Source organism: Pollachius pollachius (assembly GCF_949987615.1).
Source record: "Pollachius pollachius genome assembly, chromosome: 11".
Classification (NCBI taxonomy): domain Eukaryota; kingdom Metazoa; phylum Chordata; class Actinopteri; order Gadiformes; family Gadidae; genus Pollachius; species Pollachius pollachius.
Window position 1 is genome coordinate 18481148 of NC_136944.1, and position 24864 is coordinate 18506011.

At 41.8% G+C, this 24864-nt stretch overlaps 2 protein-coding genes and 4 long non-coding RNA genes across 6 annotated transcripts; 2 read left to right on the top strand and 4 right to left on the bottom strand.

Annotated features, from left to right (window-relative positions):
* Positions 1-635: 635 nt before the first annotated feature.
* On the bottom strand, positions 636-954 carry LOC307083007 (histone H4; the record flags this gene model as incomplete). The annotated part of the gene is made up of 1 exon (XM_079746783.1): positions 636-954. The coding sequence occupies exon 1, from the start codon at positions 945-947 to the stop codon at positions 636-638; it is 312 nt and encodes a 103-aa protein (XP_079602909.1). The 5' UTR covers positions 948-954.
* An 880-nt stretch (positions 955-1834) lies between these two features.
* On the bottom strand, positions 1835-2155 carry LOC307083048 (histone H2A-like; the record flags this gene model as incomplete). Its single annotated transcript, XM_079746838.1, has 1 exon — positions 1835-2155. The coding sequence occupies one exon, from the start codon at positions 2153-2155 to the stop codon at positions 1835-1837; it is 321 nt and encodes a 106-aa protein (XP_079602964.1).
* Positions 2156-11460: 9305 nt separating this feature from the next.
* LOC307082397 lies at positions 11461-13089 on the top strand. The gene is made up of 4 exons (XR_013812212.1): positions 11461-11584; positions 11688-11936; positions 12047-12317; positions 12645-13089. It is a non-coding gene; the product is annotated as an uncharacterized lncRNA (long non-coding RNA).
* Positions 13090-14478: 1389 nt separating this feature from the next.
* Positions 14479-15563, bottom strand: LOC307083042. The gene is made up of 4 exons (XR_013812264.1): positions 15436-15563; positions 15039-15125; positions 14684-14937; positions 14479-14603 (listed from the first exon to the last, which is right to left on the bottom strand). It is a non-coding gene; the product is annotated as an uncharacterized lncRNA (long non-coding RNA).
* Positions 15564-17894: 2331 nt separating this feature from the next.
* On the bottom strand, positions 17895-19876 carry LOC307083140. The gene is made up of 3 exons (XR_013812272.1): positions 19748-19876; positions 18178-18384; positions 17895-17961 (listed from the first exon to the last, which is right to left on the bottom strand). It is a non-coding gene; the product is annotated as an uncharacterized lncRNA (long non-coding RNA).
* A 2196-nt stretch (positions 19877-22072) lies between these two features.
* Positions 22073-22911, top strand: LOC307082400. The gene is made up of 3 exons (XR_013812214.1): positions 22073-22196; positions 22300-22548; positions 22659-22911. It is a non-coding gene; the product is annotated as an uncharacterized lncRNA (long non-coding RNA).
* Positions 22912-24864: the final 1953 nt, after the last annotated feature.

A 24864-nucleotide genomic window follows, 5' to 3' on the forward strand; every position in this document is an offset into this window, starting at 1 on the left:
TTTTAGAACACATTCTGTGAGGTTGGTTTCTCTGTAGTCCTAGCTCCTCGAAACTCTCCATCTTGGGAATGACCGCCTATGTTTACTCTCGTAGGCCATCTCTCCTCTGGTCAGATACTTGTCTTAGGTCGTTTGATTCACCCATACGTTTGCGCTTTACGTGGGCAACTTCGGCAACAGCAGTCGCGACACACTGTACTGAATAATCGTGTGCCATAAAAACAGAATGAAGAAAACAATAGCGGATAGCCCTATAAGTTTGCCGACTTCCTTCCTTGCTCCCGTGTTTCCCGGCTGCTAGTGGGGCTAATGACGTTTAGACTCGATAGATTGCCCGGGAAGTTTCCAAGTGCAGTTTTCTCGAGATTACAAACATTTAGGAAGTATTATAGAAAACATTTTACTAGTAGTATTGTATATATTGGTACAAGAAATCTAGCCTATTCTGGATGGGGACGATGCTTATATCGACCTGTTTGGCACGACAGGCAACAATGTATATCCTTACGGACTTTGATACCTTATTCATTAGTAATTGCGGATCTTAGGCCAATTCTAACAAGAAAACGGATTCTTTAAGGTGGATGTAGGTGGCTCTTAAAAGAGCCTTTGGGTTTCCACAACAATGGTATTTGTTAACCGCCGAAGCCGTACAGGGTGCGTCCCTGCCTCTTCAGGGCATAGACCACATCCATGGCGGTGACGGTCTTTCTCTTGGCGTGCTCGGTGTAGGTGACGGCGTCACGGATCACGTTCTCCAGGAACACCTTAAGGACACCGCGGGTCTCCTCGTAGATCAGGCCGGAGATACGCTTTACTCCGCCACGGCGAGCCAGACGGCGGATGGCGGGCTTGGTGATTCCCTGGATGTTATCACGGAGGACCTTGCGATGACGCTTAGCGCCACCTTTACCGAGTCCCTTTCCTCCTTTTCCACGGCCAGACATGATTAAGCAGCAGCCAGATCAAGCTAAATTTGGACTGGAAGCTGCGCTCTGGGTTAATGAGCGCTTGCTGAGGACCTATGAGAGACCAAAGGCGGGAGTTCCAACACAGACCCCGTCCAGGGTCCCGGATGTGACGTTTACGAGTTAAATCGCATTATGAATGTATAGGCCCTAGATATAATAATGACTTGTTCATTTTGATTAAAGAGGGTGAACATATTTAAGATGTAGCCTTGCTCTATTCCATTTTAAAACCTTTTATATATTTTCTAGTTCTTCATGTGTGTCGTGTAGCCTAGCCTACTTCATACTTGGACACTTATCAGGTGTACATTTACATTTGGGCATTTAGCAGACGCTTTTATCCAAAGCGATAATTGTAAGAGGAAAGAGAAACAATATATCGCCGTCGGTAGATTAAGGATGTTCATGGAGACAATTGCTAGGTTAACCCATTCCCTGTATAAAACAAAGATAGCTAGGATAACCCACTGCATATTGCACATTTATTTTCACCTCAAAACACTGATTATATTCTGTATAAGCTATGCACTGTGTGTGTATATGTTGTATCCATTTGTTGTCTTTTTGCACTATTGTTATGTTGTGTGGTACATATATGAATGGCATATTTTGAGTGTCGGTCTAACAATAAAGTTCACTTTGACAAGACCTACACACAATATTAAATTAGACCCCACTCCCTCAAGTTCTAAAATTCAACACTAGCAGTTGCTTAAGTAACCCTAAGTCTACAGAACATGTAATTCATATGTAACGCTTAGTAGTCCTGGTTGAGGTCAGCCATTCAGAAAGATTTAGCCCTTAATGAAGATGTGGGCGGCTCTTAAAAGAGCAGTTGGGGTTTACAATAAATTGCTTCCAAGTTACTTCTTGGCAGGCTTCTCGGTCTTCTTGGGCAGAAGGACGGCCTGGATGTTGGGCAACACACCGCCCTGAGCGATGGTCACGCCGCCAAGGAGGCGGGGGATGATGCGGGTCTTCTTGTTGTCGCGGGCAGCGTTTCCAGCCAATTCAAGGATCTCAGCGGTCAGATAGACGGGTGCCCCGGCACCGACGCGATGAGCATAGTTGCCTTTGCGGAGAAGTCTATGCACACGGCCGACGGGGAACTGGAGCCCGGCACGGGAAGAGCGGGTCTTAGCTTTCGCTCTGGCTTTGCCCCCGGTCTTGCCTCTTCCTGACATAATATGATCTTTTTCCTAGGTCTTTCAGAACAGAATACGGTTTGCCGGCGACACAACGTTACTCATAGGTCAGCAGACAACAGGCTGCCGACTCTTGTCCAATAAGACGGCTCCTGACCTGAGCGCGCTCTTATTTGAATTCATGGCGCGCATTGAGAAGATATTTCAGCCAATCGCCAATCTGGGCTCATAAGGAGGCGTCCAACTCTATTTGCATATGGGTCATGCATACATCTGAATCCCCGCCACTTCTAAACATGAACGCAAAAGTAAACAGGCGCAAATAAAAGTTGAGGAACATCATGGGGGAATACCTTGGGCTTCAAGTCAGACCTCTCTATCTTAGCTCTAAACAGGTTGGTCTGTACGATTACGACGACAACAACCTGTGCGCCATCCAAGCGGAGAGGTTCATTTTCATGCATAGACATCCAGCTGCCTTTTATCATATGATACACACACAAAATGCATCTGACCCCATAAAGCGTCCATCAAAAGAAAACAGTGATTATGACCTCGATCTCAGGCCGTTGTTTTATCGACCATGCAGCCCAAACGGTACAGTCTATGTTGGTAAATTTTATTTTATGCTCCAACTTTATTTTTTCAACTTCCTCGGCTGTGGTCCCGGGTCTACACTAGATGGCGGTAGATTACAACTTCGCGCAGTTGTTGCCAAACTCTGCTAGGTTGCAGTAAATTACAATGAAGCAATCCAAGACCTTGTAGCAGCTGGTCGATCCTGTTGCTCAGTGTCTGCTACAAATGATTACCCTACATTAACATGACCAGCCGCTTGTATTTTGTGTCATGAATACACCCTCAAAAATGTTCATTTAGTCTAACTTGATATATTAACATTAATATTGTATGTTCATGTAAACAGACTAGTATAATTTGTTGACATGTTTCGGCAACAGCTGATGCTTCTGAAGAAGACTGCAGGAAGTAGTCGAAACATGTCAGATGAATACTAGTCTGTTTACATGAACATACAGTTGTCCCGAATACCTGATTAGGACATGTCTATGGTCAGAGCCGGCCCTCCCTATACACTAACTAAGCGGCCGCTTAGGGCCCCCAACCGCCAGGAGCGCTGTATTGCTATATATTTATATACAATTTCTTTTTTATTATTACTTTTTAATTACACAAAGCAATTTACTTAACAAGAAAGGAAACATTATCAACATACTGCTCACATTAGCATAATAAAACAATGGTGGAATTAAGAATTTTGACTGTGTCTGTCCCATAGACTGTATTGAGGTCTGACCACGATAACCTAGAAATGACCTGATTCTGCTGAGAGGGAAACAAGCAAGGAACATGATGTTTGACTGCAAGGTGCTGGTTTGACTGATCCCAAACTGGCAACCGCAATGATGACGATACTGTTGTGTATTGACTGTTTAAGTTTGTCCCTCCTGGGACGCGGCCACGCCCTCTGTTATGCTACGTGCTGACGTTGTTGTATGTGCCCTCTCTGAGTTCAATACTAAAGCAGTGCATATCAAATGCTCACGGTCTCGTGTCCTTATTAGTTTTTGTACTAAGTATGATATCCAAGTATACAACAAAACTGGCGACGAGGTAATGCGTTCTCACGCTGTGTTATTCTCGGAGGAAAGTCCGAGGAAGGGCGTCTTTATTTCGGCGGACATATGGCCGGTTGGCTGGCTGTGTGAGGCTACTAGTTGGCTACTGCAGGGTGAACGGAAATGGATGACTGAGCTGCGGCGGGAAATAAGGAATCTCCGTAACAACGAGACCGGCATTGAAGAGACACAGGAAGGAGAGTAAAATATAAAAAATAACAAAAAAGACAGAATGGCGGCTCTGATCTGACATATTGGACCATTCGAGGAAAACACTGAACCATGGAATTCATACACCGAAAGGTTTGGATATTTTGTGCTTGCTAACAAGATTGCAGATGATGTTGTGGTGCCCACATTTTTGAGTGTTATGGGATACAAAACATTCAACTTGCTGCGCAGTCTAGTACAACCTGCCAAGCCAGGGGATTTATCCTATGAGGAAACAGTGACAATATTAAGAAATCAATACTCCCCTAAGCCACTGGTGATCGCAGAGAGGTTCAGATTCCACAAAAGAAACCAAGAAGAGGGGGAATCAGTTTCACAGTTTGTAGCTGTACTGAAACGATTATCAGAACATTGTGATTTTGGAGTTTCACTCAATGACGCAGCAAGAAAAAAAGACTGTTGTCTGAGGCTAAGCTGACGCTGGATAGGGCTATAGAGATAAGTACGTCAATGGAGATGGCTGCCCGAGAAGCACAGCAGCTGGGGGCTTCATCCCATGTGCATAGGTTGTCTTTTGAGTCCAAGAAAATGACTGCAACAGGCAAGCCCTGCTACCGCTGTGGGAATACAGCACACCAGGCAACAGAGTGTTGGTGTAAAAACGTAGAATTCCGAAACTGTGGTAAGAAAAAACATATTGACCGTGCCTGTAAAATGAAAAAGACCCAGACACACAAACAGAACACAGAGACAAGGAGAAGTGGCTTCCAAAGAAACAAGTGAATAAGATGGAACATGAACAGGATGAGCAGAGTTACTCAGATTCTGATGATGAAGATACCGTGCATGTTTTAGCTGTTACAGACGGGGATGATGGATACTGGGTCACACCACTGTTGGAAAACAAAACAGTACAGATGCAAGTGGACACTGGTAGTGAAGAGACACTGATGGCATATGGGACAGGTGTCCCATATGCCATCAAACCCAAAGTAGAAAAAGAACTAGACAGATTAGTCAAAAGTGGGGTCATGGAGCCTGTGAGCACAAGTGAATGGGCTACACCAATTGTTCCAGTAATGAAAACAGACGGAACCCCAAGGATCTGTGGTGATTTTAAAGTAATGGTGAACCCCTTTTTGATTGCTGAACAGTATCCTTTACCCCTCATAGACGACCTCTTTGCTGGTTTGGCTGGAGGGAAGAAGTTTAGTAAAATGGACTTATGTCAGGCATATCTCTAGATGCACGTGGATCCAGAGTCACAGGAACTACTGACCGTGGTAACACACAAAGGCCTCTACAGATACCGGCGGCTCCCTTTCGGGATCACATCTGATCCAGCACTTTTCCAAAGAGCAATGGACCAAATTCTGAGTGGGCTACCAGGGGTGCAGTGCTACCTGGATGACCTGCTTATCACAGGACCAGATGAACAGTCACACTTAAGGAACCTGGATGCTACACTACAAAGGTTGGAGGAATATGGTCTGAGGGTCAGGAAAAACAAGTGTGAGTTTTTCCAACCTTCCGTCGAGTACCTGGGGCATGTTATCGATAGCACAGGACTTCACAAGGCACCATCAAAGGTGAAGACTATTGTGGAGGTGTAACAGATATGGAAAACTGTTCATTAGTTATCATGAGTTTCAAAAATGAGAGAGCAGTTGTTGGTGTTTTAGAGCCATCTGCTGGTGTGATTGGGTATTGTAGATCTGCATCCGCCTTAGGTGTGCGTGCGGCCGTTGCTAGTCAGAACCAGCTGACGTGACATGTGGTAAGTTCGCATTGTAAATAGCTCCCAAAGATTTATTAGTTTTAAGATCGAGAATGTATGTTTATTTTATGAACCTCGACATATTAGATGATTGTATATTGTATAATTGATATGTTATTATTGTTTTTATAGTTTGTCACTTGGTAGGGAGTTTATCACATTTTTAGTTTGACCACGTTACTGGTTAGCTATGTTGGATGTCCGCTAGCAACACAAGTGTTTTGTTTTACTCGTGCAGATCCTGCTGTACAAATCATAAATATACCTTTGAAAGAGACCAATGTGTTTGTCCTGTCTTTCAGGTATGTTGCTCCGAAATGTAAATGTAATGTTATAATTGTATTATTTGAATATATTTGATGTGTATATAGGAGAACCAGTTGACGTGACATGTGATCCTGCTGTACAAATCACAAATATACCTTTGAAAGAGACCAATGTGTTTGTCCTGTCTTTCAGTCCTTTAGACCCAATCACAACCGTTACAGAGGCTCCATCCCCAAAGAATGTGAGCCAGTTGAGATCATTTCTTGGCCTGCTGACATCCTATGCAAAGTTTGTGCCTAACCTTTCAAATAGACTGAAGCCACTACATGAGCTCCTAAACAAAACCAAGACATGGAAGTGGACAGACAAATGTGAGGTAGCTTTTAAAGATGTGAAAACAACCCTCTCTCAATCAGAGGCCCTCACCCACTTTGACCCCACATTACCACTTCAACTAGCATGTGATGCCTCACCCTATGGTGTTGGTGCAGTGGTGTCACACATCATGCCATCAGGAGAAGAGAGACCTATTGCCTTTGCATCAAGGACACTGAGCAAGGCAGAATCCATTCATGCACAGATTGAGCGGGAAGCATTATCTATAGTGTTTGGAGTGAAGAAATTCCATCAGTATCTTTTCGGGAGAAAATTCTTTCTGACGGACCACAGGCCTCTCACCTCTATATTTGGTCCTCACAGTGGCCTCCCGTTGCTGGCAGCTAGCCGTATGCAGCGATGGGCCCTGCTACTGTTGGCCCACCAGTATGACATCAAGTACAGGAAGTCAGACCTGCACAGCAATGCTGACTGACTCTCGAGGCTTCCGCTACCGGTCGCGCACGCTCAGCCAACGCAAGCGGAGATCTTCTACCTCAAAGATGTGACTTCTGCTCTGGTAACCTCAGCTGATTTGAAGAAACACACGCACACTGACCCGGTCATGTCTGAGGTTCTGGATATGGTCCCTTGTGGGAGGGGAGGAGAGATGTCACTAAGGTAAAAGCCTTACCTGGTGAGGAAAAACGAGCTGTCAGTCCAGTCTGGATGCCTGTTGTGGGGCTATCGGGTCATCATTCCGCCGCCATTGAGAGAGAAAGTGCTTGACGAGCTCCATTCAGGAAACTGTGGTGTGGTGTGAATGAAAGAAATTGCACGCAGTTATTTCTGGTGGCCAGGCCTAGATCCAGCTATAGAGGAAAAAGCAAAGTTATGCGGTGCCTGCAAGAAAGTGATAAACCTCCCGCAGCTGGATCCCTTACATTCATGGGACTGGCCTGAAGAACCATGGCAAAGAGTCCACATAGACCTGTCGGGACCACTAGAGAATCACATGTTTTTAGTGGTAGTCAACGCTCACAGCGAATGGCCTGAGGTGGCTGTCATGAAGAGCACCTCCTCAGAGAAAACCATCGAAGAGCTAAGGTCTATCTTCAGTCGCTTTGGACTATCACAACAGTTCGTAAGTGATAATGGCTCTCAGCTAGTGTCTGAAGAGTTCAGGATATTTATGGAAGAGAATGGTATTCAACATATCAAGTCTGCGCCTTATCACCCTGCTACAAATGGGCTTGCAGAGAGATTTGTACAGACAATGAAGCAGGCTCTAAGGTCCTCTCAAAGTACCCAGTCCCTCAACCGGCGCCTCAGTGCGCTCCTGTTGTCATACACACCTCATGCTACGACAAAAGTGTCCCCTGCCTCAGCTATGTTCAAGAGACAACTCCGCACCCGACTCGACCTACTGAGACCTAAAAAGACAAGAGGTTGTACACCTTAACCAGAGAGCTCAAATGGAGCGACGAGGCAAAGCAAAGCTTCAGGGTTTTACACCCGGAGACAGGGTTCTTGCCCGGAACTACACCAAAGGTGTGAAGTGGATACCGGTGACAGTTGTGGCACAAACAGGTCCTGTGTCATATACATTGGAAACCAATGACCAACTCGTTTGGAAAGTCTGCAACACGGAAGCTCTGTGTTTTGTTGTGGAGTTTATAATTATCTTGATGTCTTCTAAAAGATAAATACAAATACAAATACAAAATACAAATTTCAACTCTTTTAAATGTGAAAGGAAAAAGCAGTTCAAAGGGTCAAGGCTCCAGCAGCTTTATTGAAGATACTAAATAAATAGATACTAACTTGATACTAAAAGTTGTAAGCCGCCTAGTGGACAAAACAGTTGGTGCTGTTTTAAAATGTACAAGGCATTCAGACAGTAAAGTAAAAGTAGAAATGTGGTAAGTATGTAAGCTTTAATTTGACTGTTTCAGTGAGCATACTTAATAAGTAGTAAAATAATCATGTTCAAAGGTATGGATAAAAACCGTAAGGGTTATAAATACATACAGCTGCTTGTTCCCTGTGGCACAACTACTCTATCAACCGCAAAGCACGGCCCCAAAATTATCCTGCTTAGGGCCACCAGGTGTACAGGGCCGGCCCTGTCTATGGTCGAACACAAGCAAATAGAAGGGCCCAGCTGGAGCTGAGATGTGACTAAAGAGCATCATATTCTTTGACAAATGCAGCAGGTTCATTAAAAGTATGGCAGGACTAATCACATACGCTCTTTTATTTGTGTGTGTGTGTGTCTGGACACACCAATGGATGTCTATGCCAGACAAATACTATCATTCAGGTAAAATATAGAATAGCTGAGCTGATATTGTGACTGCGTGTGTGTGTGTGTGTGTGTGTGTGTGTGTGTGTGTGTGTGTGTGTGTGTGCAGTGCCGGCGATCGGCATAGGCGAACTAGGCGATCGCCTAGGGCGGTTGTCGGGTCATTTACAGCTAAAATGCTATCGCTTTATCGCGCATGTCTAATAGAAAGTGAATGGGCAATTTTCGCTCGTATCGCTTTATTATCGCTCTTGGTGTGAACGCCCACTGTGAGAGAAAAGTTGCTGCTGCCCTCATTGTATCTCTCCCTTTCTCCTTTCTCCTTTTCACTCGTCTGTAGGCCTCTATCGCTCCCTTTCCCCTTCTCATGTCTGCATCTCTCCCTTTCTCCGTGTCACTCGTCTGTATCTCCCCATTTGTTTTCTCTACCTGTATCGTTATCTGTACAGCAGCTGCCCCGGTTAAAATAGAAGTGCCCCCTCAGGTTTTCTATCATAACCCTCTGTTTTGCCTGTAGGTCCGGGTCCGTATGGGACGGCTTCTGGGTCCAGACCTGGACCGCGGCCCGCCTTGATTGATACTGTTCAGCAGAGGCGGAGTGGCCGTCGGGACGATCGGGAGATTTCCCGGTCGGCCGGCCGGCCAGCGAGGTCAGGTGGACCGGCCCACACTTATTAAGAGCGGCCGCGAGGCGTCTGCACGCCGGCCCTGAGCATAATTTAATCCCCTTCAAGACTCCGTGAAAATCCCCGAAATATACAATATATGTGAATGGAACATCCAACCAATATTTATACCACTTGCTTACTCTCTATGTCTCATTCATGTTTTTTAATTTATTTTTTACTACATTACTACACTACTACACTATTAGTGCCCCACCCCGCCCCTGCAGTCTTTCACATAATGCGCTAACTATGATTCATATGTTTACGTTTCCCCGTGCGGTTGTTAACGCCCATAAATTATAATTCGAAATTTAAGGCTCCTCTACCAATTCTCCTCCGCTACATCGCATGTAGTTTCAACAGAAGCGACTGTGGACAAGACGTTCTCCTGAGCCCTTGCAAAGGAGACAAGGGGGAGACGTTTATGGAGGACTAAAAGTGCCAAAATTAAATAAATAAATACACCATTAAATAAATAAATACACCATTAAATAATTCCTTAAATGTGTCATTAATTAATTAAAATTGGAATTAAATACATAAATGTTTTATTAAATGTGTCATTAATTCATTAAAATTGGAATTAAATACATAAATGTTTTATTAAATGTGTCATTAATTCATTAAAATTGGAATTAAATACTATTTAATTAATTGACATTTACATTTCATGATTTACATTTACATTTCATGATTTACATTTACATTTCATGATCCTGTGTTTCAGTGCTTCATGAAATGTAAAACTGTCAAACTCGCCCATCAAAATCGGTGGGTGGGGCTAACGCTAATCGAGTCTGATCAATTGCTTTGGTCTGAAGTAGAGTGCTTGGATAAAGAAAATGGAGCACTCCATACCAGTAGGTGGCGGTAATGCAGAAGAAGAAGAGGAATTGTTAAACTGTCAAACTGATTTGAACTTAAACTTTATCTAGAGTGTGAAGAAGAAGAAGAAGATGATGATGATGGAGGATCTTCATGAACTTTCTAGGGAGTTGGTGAGAGACGTTTTAGATTTAGCAGAGGATGTGGAAGCAGGACCTGCTGACCCAGAGCATGTAGCGAGTAAAGCAGAGGAATTTATTGAAGTTCTTGGAGTTATTTCCGCACTTTCTGACCAAGATATTGATTATAGAGTGACTGCAAATTTAGAAGAAGTAGTCCACCGCTTCTCTGGTACCAGGGAGCATCAGGCCCAACACACACAGGGACCGGGGCGTTTGGCGTTTGACATACCGAGTGCAGTTCTGGAGCATCAAGTTCTTAGTGGCTTACCCGCGGGTCAAATTGCAGCGATGTTCGGAGTGTCAAAGAGGACCATCAGGAGGCGCATGAAACAAAACGGTTTAAGGTATTTACACTTTTTTTTTCTTTTTTTTTAATTCAGTTTAGGGATTGCTGGTCTCATCCACTCAGAAAGGATATTATGTTTAAGGTAACATTACTTGATGTTGATATTTTGTTTGTGCAGAAAGACAGACCTCTATTCAGCTGTGAGTGATGAGGAGTTAGACCGTATTGTAAGTGAAATTCACAGAAGACATCCAAACACCGGCTACAAGCTAATGCGCGGTCATCTGAATGCAAGAGGTGTGCGTGTTCCAAGTGAGTATATTAATATGAGCATTATTTACATTTATTTTTAATACAGAGCTCTGCCCTTTGAAAGGTGAAGGAAGTCCGCTTATGGAAAGACGTTGCGAGGGGTCTGGCTGCAGACCTCCAGTGTCAGATGATTAGTTGTATTTATGTTATGACGCAAGCTTTATTAGACATTCATACAGCATTATTTTTTGTTCATTTATATCTTCTTTCTTTGACCTGGTTCTCACGGGTTGACGATCATTAAAGCCCTGTATTTAAAATCAAGACCTGGCTTATCACTGGAGGAGCGATAACACAAATACAGTTGTAACAAGTATCCTAGCCGTAGCGAAAACCGGACTTCCTTTGGACCGCAGTGGTCGCCATGACAACGGGACAACAAACCTAATTAACATGACATGCAACGTAAATAAACACACCTCGCTTACTGCATACAACCCAGGGGGAATGAGTCTTCTTAAACAAAAAATCATTCAAAAATCCAAAATAGAAAATACACACGTCATGTCTTTCATTATGACACCAAAATAAGTAGCCAGTGAGTGTGTGGTTATTCGTTTTATTTTCCTCCCCTCAGTCTCAAGACTGCAAGTCTTTACGCAGAGTCGATGCAGAGGGAGTCTACATGAGACGTCTAAGGCTGCGTGTATTAAGACGACGACAGTATTCTGTTCCTGGCCCAAACTCTTTGTGGCATATAGATGGCCACCATAAGCTCATCAGGTCAGTGATATAAGTAGATAAACAATGCATCTTTCTAGATGTTTCATTAGAATTGCTTTACAATAAAGTTGTTATTTTTCATGTGTTCACAATTGGCTGACAGGTGGAGATTTGTTGTCCATGGTGGGGTGGATGGATTCAGTCGTTTAGTGGTCTACCTGACTGTGGCTGGCAATAATCGTGCTCAGACGGTCTTACAGAGCTTTATTGCCGCTGCCGAGCAGTATGGGCTGCCATCAAGGGTACGGTCTGATAAAGGGGGGGAGAATGCAGATGTAGCAGAATTCATGATCAGAAGCAGAGGTACCGACAGGAATTCACACATCACAGGCAGAAGTGTCCACAATCAGCGGTAAATAAATGTTTGACAACTAGGCTCACAAAACAAACGTACCAGTTCAATGTACTTCTTTAGCATATGTCACGTAAATTAACAATTTGTCAATTTTATCCTAAACACAGAATAGAGAGGATGTGGAGAGATGTTTATGAACATGCCCTGGACCTCTTCTATCAGATTTTCACTTCATTGCAAGATCAGGGAACACTGAATCCAGACAATAAAGTCCATCTTTTCGCACTGCACCGGATCTTCCTTCCACTAATTCAGCAAAGCCTCGACTCTTTCCGAGATGCTTGGAACTTTCATGGTCTTAGAACTGAAAGGAATCAGTCGCCACAGCAACTCTGGAGAAGATACAGAGAGCAAGGCCCTATGGAGGATCCTACTGAGGTTAAAGAACAATCAACTTTGAACACTTCACTGTCTGTTTCCCCAAAGGAATAATGGGACAAGATATTGTGCTAAACGTGCTACTTTAAATGAAACATAGGTTATAGTTTCTTCAGTCTCCTGAGCTTTCAAAGATCAACCTCTGAGCTGTAATTTTTACGGTGCATACTATGCACAACTGTATTATTTTACAAAACAACAATTGAATAGGCAACATTTAATTTCTCACCGACTTGGTGACCAAAAATAACAATCTTAACTACCTTGTGTAATGACATGTCAAACTAGTTTTAAGTACAAGATTGATCATGCTTGTCCTCCATTCAGGTTCCTGAAGAGTATGGGATCGACTGGAACGGACCTCACAGTCTTCATGGAGGCACTGTGTCAGTCCCTGAGGTTCAGCTGGCCCGTGAGCTCTCAGATGAAGAGGTTGCCATTTTGCCAGCTCCAGGAGTTTCTTTAACTGATGCACTTAGATTATACGTAGAGACTGTGCAAGTTTTATCAAGAATCATAGCAGACTGATGTCCAACCCAGTGTTTTATTTGTTTATTAGTTTTCAAAGACACTGAACTTGTGTCAATTGACCTGACCTACTTAACAGTGCATTCAATGACATCTGTCTGAAAAAATTAAACAAGTCCAAATCCAGTCTGTGCACTATTTATGGCAGAGACAAGTGCTTCCTCAAAATCCATGTAGGTTTTGAAATGAGCTGGCAGCTTTAGTGTTTCGAAGCATGTGGAGGACGTAGGAAGGGTTCCCCCAGAAATCTCCACTCTCAGTTTGGGAGGAAGCATCTCCCAGCCAACCCAGAATGTCAACAGCTGGGCCAGGGTACCTGATGAAGCTAAAAGTCATAAAATGGATTCAAGACATTTAGTTCTAATTGATCACATCTATCAATGAGACATAGAAGCATTTGTAAAGAGAGCAATGCATTAGCCAAATAAGGTGTTTATACCTGTTTCAATGAACAACCTTAGAAAGCCAGTGACGCGGCACGTGGACTCTAAGTCAAAGTCTTCATCATCACTGTCCTCAACTGGCCATGTGATTTTTTGTAGGAGCATCTTAAAGAATACACAAATTGTAATTATTTTAAAAGGGAGAATTTATTTTGGTGAAGGAATATGCAGATCACATTCTTGGTAAAAGGAAAAATAACCAGCTCAGTCATTGAAAATACATGTAAATTCATCAAGTAAAGTGACAAATATAACTAAATTACTGACTTACCTGGGGTGTGAACTGCATTTCAGCCATTTTGGGGAAAATAAGTGGGACAACATCTGGCCTAGATGTCAGCAGGGGCCATACCATCACATCTTTCAGTCCCTTTCTCAACTGTTTGATCTGGCGCATGGTCCTCCCAATGACCTAAGAGACAGAACCGACCAATATTACAGTCCAAATCCTCAACCCAAATTTTACAAAAGTTGGCATAGTAGGGAAAATGTTCATAAAAGCACAATAAAGTGCTTTATAAAATCCATTCAAACTCTAGTACAGAATATAGCAACCCTTTACAAGACATTTACACATTTTAAAATAATGTATGCCACTATTTACATGTGTATTTTCCCTTCATTTTGCAACAAATCACATTCTACCTGGATGACAAGTTAAAGAGTGCTAGTTGTCCTGTCTACAGTCCCAGTTTGCCTGTGATTGAGAATATGCGGTGCTTCATGCACACTTGACAAAAATGTTCTGCTTAAGACATAACTAATGGATAAATGGGGGAATTCCACTTTCTAAATTTCAGCAACTTGTGTCTATTGCGAATGTTTAAAAACTGTAAATGAAAGAAGTTAACAGTGGTGAACTCTTGACTGTATCACCTTCTTAAAGTAGATTATCAAAAAGCAAATTCACATAACCAGACATGTGTTGTTAAGCTGCTCTCAATTTACTGTAGTGTGATTTTTTAAAACTGTATATACATTAAATGGTGGTTTTGAAGAACTAACATGACAATAGGCAAAGACTAAATATCATTAAGTATTCATAGCATGAATTTCACCACTGAAATTTGGCCTTTTCCATCTCTGCCAGTGATAACATAACAAGCCAGAGTTTACAACACTTATAATTATAACTATAATTTCAACAACTACAGCAATGAATTATGTGACTTAACCAGCAGGAACTCACTGCATGGAGTAGAAGTTTGTTATGTAGCCATCTCCGATTTGTTTTGGTGACTGCTGGAAGATCCCAAGACATGGAAAGATCTGAAACTGTGTCCTTCTGTTCTGGTGTGAGTTCTTCTTGTTCAAGCTAGAATCAAGACCGTACAAGTTATTATATTTGCCCAAACAATATTTTTTGCAAGACAAAGTTTCTTATATGTTACATACCAGTTTTATGATACTCCTGATGTGCAGATCAGGACAGTCTTCTGTAACAACAGTTGCCATTTCAGGATCCCCATTGAACAGTACATGAATCACAGCAGGACTTAATCCTGTGACATGGGGACCGTCATGCAGAAAGCTGTGGGCCAACATCCTTCCTGCAACCCGGAAGAGATTGCTTTCAATGAGTGCCTCTGATGCTGCTGGAACAAGATGGTCAGGTTCACCCTCAAACAGCAGTGTTCGGCCCATTCCTCCTGTAAAATATCAAGAGAGCAGGGGATAAAGTCACAACAATTAAACCACTTAAATACATTTTTAAAAGTACATATTAACCTTCAAATAGTAAGAGACTTACCAAGATCTAGACTGAATCCAAATTGGAGTTTGGATATCACCGTTGTCAGAAAGTACCTCATCACTCCCTCTCCGACAGCAGCATCACCTGAAATAAAATACTGAGAATAACACAGTGGAAAAACAGTGGCTGACTAATACAGGTAACTGGATAAGTTAACATTTAACAAGCAAGGGAAAAAATAGTCAATATTCTATTGGCTGTAATTCTAGAATAGCATCCTTAATATTGATTCTTTCAGATTACAGGAGAATATTGTGCATGGTATATTTTCATTAGTGGTCATCAATTATATAGTTGTTTGGATTCCATTCTCCCATTTAACAATTCCATATAAGATACTTGAGTGGTATAAACTTTACTTATACATTTATTTTACAAACTTTATATTACTTACCAACAAGAGTACAATGAAGTGGACATGCCCATTCTTGCTGCTGTTTATAGAACAAGAGAAGTTCCCGTTCCCTGTCCTCTTCAGAGTCCCTTACATCCATCTTCATTCGAAGTGGTGTCCCAGATGCATGTTCCTTAAGCAGATTCTCTTTGAAAACTTTGGCAGCTTGAGACGGTTCTTCAATAAGCTTCCATTCTACACAAACAACAACAATAATGTTATCTATTCCAGAGAGACATCCAAGACAACAGCAAAACAGCATTCTGAACAAAATTTAAATATAGGAACAGTTAGAAAATATAACCCAGTTGCATGTTATTAACCTGTTAAGCCCTAGGCCTATTTCACAGGCCTCCTGCCCGAAATGACATGCCCAAAATGAATAGAGTATGCCTCCACAACTACAAGGGCTATATGAATAAAGTTGGTTTCAAAAAGAAGGTAACACCTGTGAGGGGACTGCAGAAGTGTCAGAATCAATATAGATGTTACTGTGTCAGAGTAAATTCTGCTAGAACATAGTAAGAAATGTCAATTTTAAATTTTCGCCTAGAGAAAACACATTACTTAGAGTGAATACCACCTTGAAACTATGGGATAGTAGCCCAGAACCTTTAGGGAAACATATAACAACATCTAATGAGTACCCTGTTCCAGGATAAATGCTAATAAAGTGAATAAAGTGATTTTAGAGAGGTTTTAGTACAGGTAGGTCCAGGCGGACTAAATGGTGCCATTTGGGCACTTTTGGGCACCATTTGACCTTTCTAAGGTACCAGACTGTAAATCTAATTTTATTTCACTGACATATCACTATAGGTATTCATTCCATCCAAATTCAACATTTTTGACTTGTTTTGAAAATTCACCCAGGGCTCTATACATTTTTCCAGTCAAAGTAAACCATACAATCGAAATGAAGTTTGACTCCAACTGGAGCAGATATATTTGGGAAATACATATAATAAAACCAAACTGTAAAATCAAAGGTCAAAAAACAGCTAAAAACCACAATTACTAGGGATACAGATATATATATATATATATATATATATATATATATATATAAACACGCTGGCAGCAACTTTGAACAACTATAACTAACTAACTATAAACACTAAGGGCTGTCATGCCACTGCTGGATATACCCAAGATATCGTGGGTATGCATTGGTCAATTTGGATGATTGACACCTCTATCGAACCGTAAGAGCCAATAGAGTCGAGGGAACGTCAAATCGAGGGACCCAAATCCATGTAAAAAAAACACCATTCGCCATTCAAAAGTATCACACTGTATAACGTTTTTGATTTGTTTTGTTTATTTTGCTCTTCTTTGGTTGCTAGTTCGGTGAGTTTTCGTCGTAGAGTGATGGGAGTGATATCATTGGAATTTGTGGAGCCTCAGCTTTCATATGACCTATAGTTTGTGTGGGTGGCATGGAGTAGCGAAATCGGCGACGGCCAGTATGCGCACATGCACGTTTTGCGTGTTTTGCTACGGGCTCATTTAGTTGCTTGTTGTTAGAATTGTGTTTTGTTTAGGTAAAAATGGTTATCATGGGCTTTTAGCCGAGCTTCTTCCCGTTACGTGGGTATGCAACATGGACATGTTGGAGCATGGTGGTGCTGTTTACAGCTGTTTACAGCACACGTTGGTGCAGCTGCCCCCGCCCCCGGGGGCGCTCGGGTTTAAGAGGTTAATTGTCTGTAACTGTATTATCTTATCTAATTATATCGTGTTATTTTTCTATTGACTTTGTTTCAGTTGCTCAGTTATAGCAACCCTATCGTGATGACACAAACCGCTGTCTGCTTCTTTACTATCCAGCTCCTCGTTGACCATCACTGCTGGCACTTCTGCACTTTCAGCTGATGTTCCAGGCCTCACTGGAACACTGTCACTGACGGTCTCACTATCACTTTGGCCTCCCTCTTGTTCTTTCTGATTCCTGCATGGGTGTCCTTGAAGTTAACAAAATTTAAATTATGGTCATACTCCCTTATTTGTGTGCACAAGACTCTTAAGAGAGACATTTTCCCAAAGAAAAATTAATATGCGACCCTTGCATTGCTTTAGGAAGTACATACCCATTGCAGCTCAATCTGTGCAGCTTCATCTCTGAAAAGGGAACCTCCTTCTGACAGGTGATGCAGGGGATGACTGGACCAGAGGCAGAACTTGAGCTCTCCTAACAACAACAAATAGCGTTTAATTAATGATTGAAAGTCACCAGTAAGCTTTGTTTTGATTATGTATTGAACTAGGTCTCTGTAAATGTATGTACACAATCGAAGGGTAGATCCTGTTGAAGCGGACGAATGAAGATTGTAGCCTGTCCAATCATCGAAGCTGGATCCTTTAGATAGGCAAGCGTGTATCCAGTGCTGGGACACTGAAGCAATGCCAGATTTCGACTCCGTGTAGATCCTGCAATTTTTAAAAATTCCAAGCCTCCCCCTTCTTGGAGCTTCGGAAATACTTCCATCAACTTGTTTGTTATGACCATGGGATCGCTGTCATTCCCTGGAGAAAAAAAAATAAATCATAACTCATATTGACTCAAATAAGCCTGTGATAACTATTATTCACACTATGAAAATCAATTAAGTTTGAGTCAAATATGAACAGGAAATATTTATAACTATAAAAAGAAATGCTGAGTAGAACTGCAAATCATTTCAACGAGCCGGACAGTACAAACTTATTTTGGTTTTGGTAAATGCCTAGTTTCGCACTGACCTGAAAATGTCACTTTGTGCTCTCCAAGTCCTGAAGTATGAAGGTCCGCTTTAAGCTGTACGCTTGGGACTTTATCCGCCTTGTGGTCAGCCAAACAACACACAGTGTGTGTATAGCTTCTTCGACTCACTTGGACTTGAGCTGGTCGTCTCGTGATATTTCTTCTGGCTCCGCCGTTATACGGCGCAAAGAGCCTTGCTACCTCAGCTGCAACATAGATAAAAATGGTCACCAGACAGCTAAAGCAGCCTCAACTTCTATCTTGGGATGCTACACCGGAGCTAGGGGGTTCTATAGCCCAAATAGACCCGAGCACGTTCTGTATTATGTAATATTATGAGCCCGAGCCCGATTTCAACCCGACATTTTTTTAATACATGTGTAACTTTGTACACATTAGTTACGTAGGCCTACTCTGCTAAATATATATGTAAGGAATAATGAATCTAGAACGCCGGTCATCATTGGGAAAATAATCCCCGACAGGGCGAACAGGACACCGACGTGCAGCGGAGGTGTCTTGCTTCGCCCTGAAGGGGCTTATTTTCGATAATGACCGGCGACGTTCTATACATTATCCCGCTTATTACACAATCCACAGCTACTTGCCAAAACGAAAAAATAACTTCACATGGTGTGTCTTTTTACAAATTATTCGTTACCAGCATTCGTAGTGTTGATCAGCAGTGAAATAGTCCGCCAAAGACGTTGACGTCGCTTAGCAACCGAAGACGCTGGGGTTGAAGTTACCGGACCACTACCCATGCAAGTGAACGGAGCGTTCCACGGCATTGAGAAGACCCGTGCAATAAAGGCCTATAATATTTCTGTTTATGGCATAGATTTCTCCTCAGATTAGGCCAATAAAGCAATGATTAAAAAAAAACACAAACGCTCGATCAAAGGCCCGGCCCGACCCGGCTCGAGGATAGGGAAATATAGGGTCGGGTCAATCAAAACCCTCATAGTTTTACATGAATTGGCTAAACAAATGTTTAGCTAATCAAATTGTGCAGAGAAATTACCAGGATAGCGCCCACCAATTTGGGCCGCTATTTAACAGTGGAACAGGTATCAAATGGGTTTCCCGTAACCAGACGTCCTCTTCCAGTAATGGTGGAAGTAATGGTCCAGTAATGGTTCCCCTGTCTTCCAGACAGGGGGACATAGGACCCTTTTTCAGAAAAAAGGGTCCTATGTTCCCCGCCGCAACTGGGGAACATAGAACCCTTTTTCAGAAAAAGGGTCCTATGTTCCCCGGTCACATACATATCGGGGAACATAGGACCCTTTTTGGGAAAAGCGGGGAACATAGGACCCTTTTTTTTAAAAAAAAGGGTCATATGTTCCCCTGTCTCATACAAAGCGGGGAACATAGGACCCGGGGAACATAGGACCCGGGGAACATAGACACGCTCCCGCCAAAAATCAGCTCACACTATTTAGCCGATTAGCGAACTAGTTTAATGCTCCCACCATTAACAACGAACGTATTACACACGAAGCAAATTTAGCTAGCCCTTGCTGTGATTAGTAGCACACCCGGCTAACATGAAATTACTTAGCTTACCTTGGACGGGTGTACGTAATGGAGCAGCAGGTGTCTGCTGTGACTGAGCCGTCGGAGCCGGAGGAGTTCTGCTCAGAGCCTCTTCTATTAAATTAGCGGCTTCTCGCAGCAGCTCCGGGCAGCTTTTAGACATTTTGTAAACCGAATGTGTTCACTCGCTCTGCGTCAATGCATTATCTGGAATTGATTTGCCTTGACTTGATGCGCAGGGTAACCAATCAGGCGTTAGGATCCGCCTACCAACTTTGATGGGCGAGTTTGACAGTTTGACATTTCATGAAGCACTGCAACACAGGATCATGAAATGTAAATGTAAATCCTGAAATGTAAATGTAAATCATGAAATGTAAATGTAAATCATGAAATGTAAATGTAAATTAATTAAATAGTATTTAATTAATGAATTAATGACACATTTAATAAAACATTTATGTATTTAATTCCAATTTTAATTAATTAATGACACATTTAAGGAATTATTTAATGGTGTATTTATTTATTTAATGGTGTATTTATTTATTTAATTGTGGCACTTTTAGTCCTCCATAGGCGACATGCACAAATATGCTCAATAAATAACAACATACAGCCCACCAGTCTCTTTCTTTTTGGATGAGTTAGATGTCAGCTCGTCGTTTCCATCATCTCAGGATGTGAGGAGCGACAACGTCTATGGAGGACTAAAAGTGCCAAAATTAAATAAATAAATACACCATTAAATAAATAAATACACCATTAAATAATTCCTTAAATGTGTCATTAATTAATTAAAATTGGAATTAAATACATAAATGTTTTATTAAATGTGTCATTAATTCATTAAAATTGGAATTAAATACATAAATGTTTTATTAAATGTGTCATTAATTCATTAAAATTGGAATTAAATACTATTTAATTAATTGACATTTACATTTCATGATTTACATTTACATTTCATGATCCTGTGCTTCAGTGCTTCATGAAATGTAAAACTGTCAAACTCGCCCATCAAAATCGGTGGGTGGGGCTAACGCTAATCGAGTCTGATCAATTGCTTTGGTCTGAAGTAGAGTGCTTGGATAAAGAAAATGGAGCACTCCATACCAGTAGGTGGCGGTAATGCAGAAGAAGAAGAGGAATTGTTAAACTGTCAAACTGATTTGAACTTAAACTTTATCTAGAGTGTGAAGAAGAAGAAGAAGATGATGATGATGGAGGATCTTCATGAACTTTCTAGGGAGTTGGTGAGAGACGTTTTAGATTTAGCAGAGGATGTGGAAGCAGGACCTGCTGACCCAGAGCATGTAGCGAGTAAAGCAGAGGAATGTATTGAAGTTCTTGGAGTTATTTCCGCACTTTCTGACCAAGATATTGATTATAGAGTGACTGCAAATTTAGAAGAAGTAGTCCACCGCTTCTCTGGTACCAGGGAGCATCAGGCCCAACACACACAGGGACCGGGGCGTTTGGCGTTTGACATACCGAGTGCAGTTCTGGAGCATCAAGTTCTTAGTGGCTTACCCGCGGGTCAACTTGCAGCGATGTTCGGAGTGTCAAAGAGGACCATCAGGAGGCGCATGAAACAAAACTGTCTTTTTTTGTTTGTGCAGAAAGACAGACCTCTATTCAGCTGTGAGTGATGAGGAGTTAGACCGTATTGTAAGTGAAATTCACAGAAGACATCCAAACACCGGCTACAAGCTAATGCGCGGTCATCTGAATGCAAGAGGTGTGCGTGTTCCAAGTGAGTATATTAATATGAGCATTATTTACATTTATTTTTAATACAGAGCTCTGCCCTTTGAAAGGTGAAGGAAGTCCGCTTATGGAAAGACGTTGCGAGGGGTCTGGCTGCAGACCTCCAGTGTCAGATGATTAGTTGTATTTATGTTATGACGCAAGCTTTATTAGACATTCATACAGCATTATTTTTTGTTCATTTATATCTTCTTTCTTTGACCTGGTTCTCACGGGTTGACGATCATTAAAGCCCTGTATTTAAAATCAAGACCTGGCTTATCACTGGAGGAGCGATAACACAAATACAGTTGTAACAAGTATCCTAGCCGTAGCGAAAACCGGACTTCCTTTGGACCGCAGTGGTCGCCATGACAACGGGACAACAAACCTAATTAACATGACATGCAACGTAAATAAACACACCTCGCTTACTGCATACAACCCAGGGGGAATGAGTCTTCTTAAACAAAAAATCATTCAAAAATCCAAAATAGAAAATACACACGTCATGTCTTTCATTATGACACCAAAATAAGTAGCCAGTGAGTGTGTGGTTATTCGTTTTATTTTCCTCCCCTCAGTCTCAAGACTGCAAGTCTTTACGCAGAGTCGATGCAGAGGGAGTCTACATGAGACGTCTAAGGCTGCGTGTATTAAGACGACGACAGTATTCTGTTCCTGGCCCAAACTCTTTGTGGCATATAGATGGCCACCATAAGCTCATCAGGTCAGTGATATAAGTAGATAAACAATGCATCTTTCTAGATGTTTCATTAGAATTGCTTTACAATAAAGTTGTTATTTTTCATGTGTTCACAATTGGCTGACAGGTGGAGATTTGTTGTCCATGGTGGGGTGGATGGATTCAGTCGTTTAGTGGTCTACCTGACTGTGGCTGGCAATAATCGTGCTCAGACGGTCTTACAGAGCTTTATTGCCGCTGCCGAGCAGTATGGGCTGCCATCAAGGGTACGGTCTGATAAAGGGGGGGAGAATGCAGATGTAGCAGAATTCATGATCAGAAGCAGAGGTACCGACAGGAATTCACACATCACAGGCAGAAGTGTCCACAATCAGCGGTAAATAAATGTTTGACAACTAGGCTCACAAAACAAACGTACCAGTTCAATGTACTTCTTTAGCATATGTCACGTAAATTAACAATTTGTCAATTTTATCCTAAACACAGAATAGAGAGGATGTGGAGAGATGTTTATGAACATGCCCTGGACCTCTTCTATCAGATTTTCACTTCATTGCAAGATCAGGGAACACTGAATCCAGACAATAAAGTCCATCTTTTCGCACTGCACCGGATCTTCCTTCCACTAATTCAGCAAAGCCTCGACTCTTTCCGAGATGCTTGGAACTTTCATGGTCTTAGAACTGAAAGGAATCAGTCGCCACAGCAACTCTGGAGAAGATACAGAGAGCAAGGCCCTATGGAGGATCCTACTGAGGTTAAAGAACAATCAACTTTGAACACTTCACTGTCTGTTTCCCCAAAGGAATAATGGGACAAGATATTGTGCTAAACGTGCTACTTTAAATGAAACATAGGTTATAGTTTCTTCAGTCTCCTGAGCTTTCAAAGATCAACCTCTGAGCTGTAATTTTTACGGTGCATACTATGCACAACTGTATTATTTTACAAAACAACAATTGAATAGGCAACATTTAATTTCTCACCGACTTGGTGACCAAAAATAACAATCTTAACTACCTTGTGTAATGACATGTCAAACTAGTTTTAAGTACAAGATTGATCATGCTTGTCCTCCATTCAGGTTCCTGAAGAGTATGGGATCGACTGGAACGGACCGCACAGTCTTCATGGAGGCACTGTGTCAGTCCCTGAGGTTCAGCTGGCCCGTGAGCTCTCAGATGAAGAGGTTGCCATTTTGCCAGCTCCAGGAGTTTCTTTAACTGATGCACTTAGATTATACGTAGAGACTGTGCAAGTTTTATCAAGAATCATAGCAGACTGATGTCCAACCCAGTGTTTTATTTGTTTATTAGTTTTCAAAGACACTGAACTTGTGTCAATTGACCTGACCTACTTAACAGTGCATTCAATGACATCTGTCTGAAAAAATTAAACAAGTCCAAATCCAGTCTGTGCACTATTTATGGCAGAGACAAGTGCTTCCTCAAAATCCATGTAGGTTTTGAAATGAGCTGGCAGCTTTAGTGTTTCGAAGCATGTGGAGGACGTAGGAAGGGTTCCCCCAGAAATCTCCACTCTCAGTTTGGGAGGAAGCATCTCCCAGCCAACCCAGAATGTCAACAGCTGGGCCAGGGTACCTGATGAAGCTAAAAGTCATAAAATGGATTCAAGACATTTAGTTCTAATTGATCACATCTATCAATGAGACATAGAAGCATTTGTAAAGAGAGCAATGCATTAGCCAAATAAGGTGTTTATACCTGTTTCAATGAACAACCTTAGAAAGCCAGTGACGCGGCACGTGGACTCTAAGTCAAAGTCTTCATCATCACTGTCCTCAACTGGCCATGTGATTTTTTGTAGGAGCATCTTAAAGAATACACAAATTGTAATTATTTTAAAAGGGAGAATTTATTTTGGTGAAGGAATATGCAGATCACATTCTTGGTAAAAGGAAAAATAACCAGCTCAGTCATTGAAAATACATGTAAATTCATCAAGTAAAGTGACAAATATAACTAAATTACTGACTTACCTGGGGTGTGAACTGCATTTCAGCCATTTTGGGGAAAATAAGTGGGACAACATCTGGCCTAGATGTCAGCAGGGGCCATACCATCACATCTTTCAGTCCCTTTCTCAACTGTTTGATCTGGCGCATGGTCCTCCCAATGACCTAAGAGACAGAACCGACCAATATTACAGTCCAAATCCTCAACCCAAATTTTACAAAAGTTGGCATAGTAGGGAAAATGTTCATAAAAGCACAATAAAGTGCTTTATAAAATCCATTCAAACTCTAGTACAGAATATAGCAACCCTTTACAAGACATTTACACATTTTAAAATAATGTATGCCACTATTTACATGTGTATTTTCCCTTCATTTTGCAACAAATCACATTCTACCTGGATGACAAGTTAAAGAGTGCTAGTTGTCCTGTCTACAGTCCCAGTTTGCCTGTGATTGAGAATATGCGGTGCTTCATGCACACTTGACAAAAATTTTCTGCTTAAGACATAACTAATGGATAAATGGGGGAATTCCACTTTCTAAATTTCAGCAACTTGTGTCTATTGCGAATGTTTAAAAACTGTAAATGAAAGAAGTTAACAGTGGTGAACTCTTGACTGTATCACCTTCTTAAAGTAGATTATCAAAAAGCAAATTCACATAACCAGACATGTGTTGTTAAGCTGCTCTCAATTTACTGTAGTGTGATTTTTT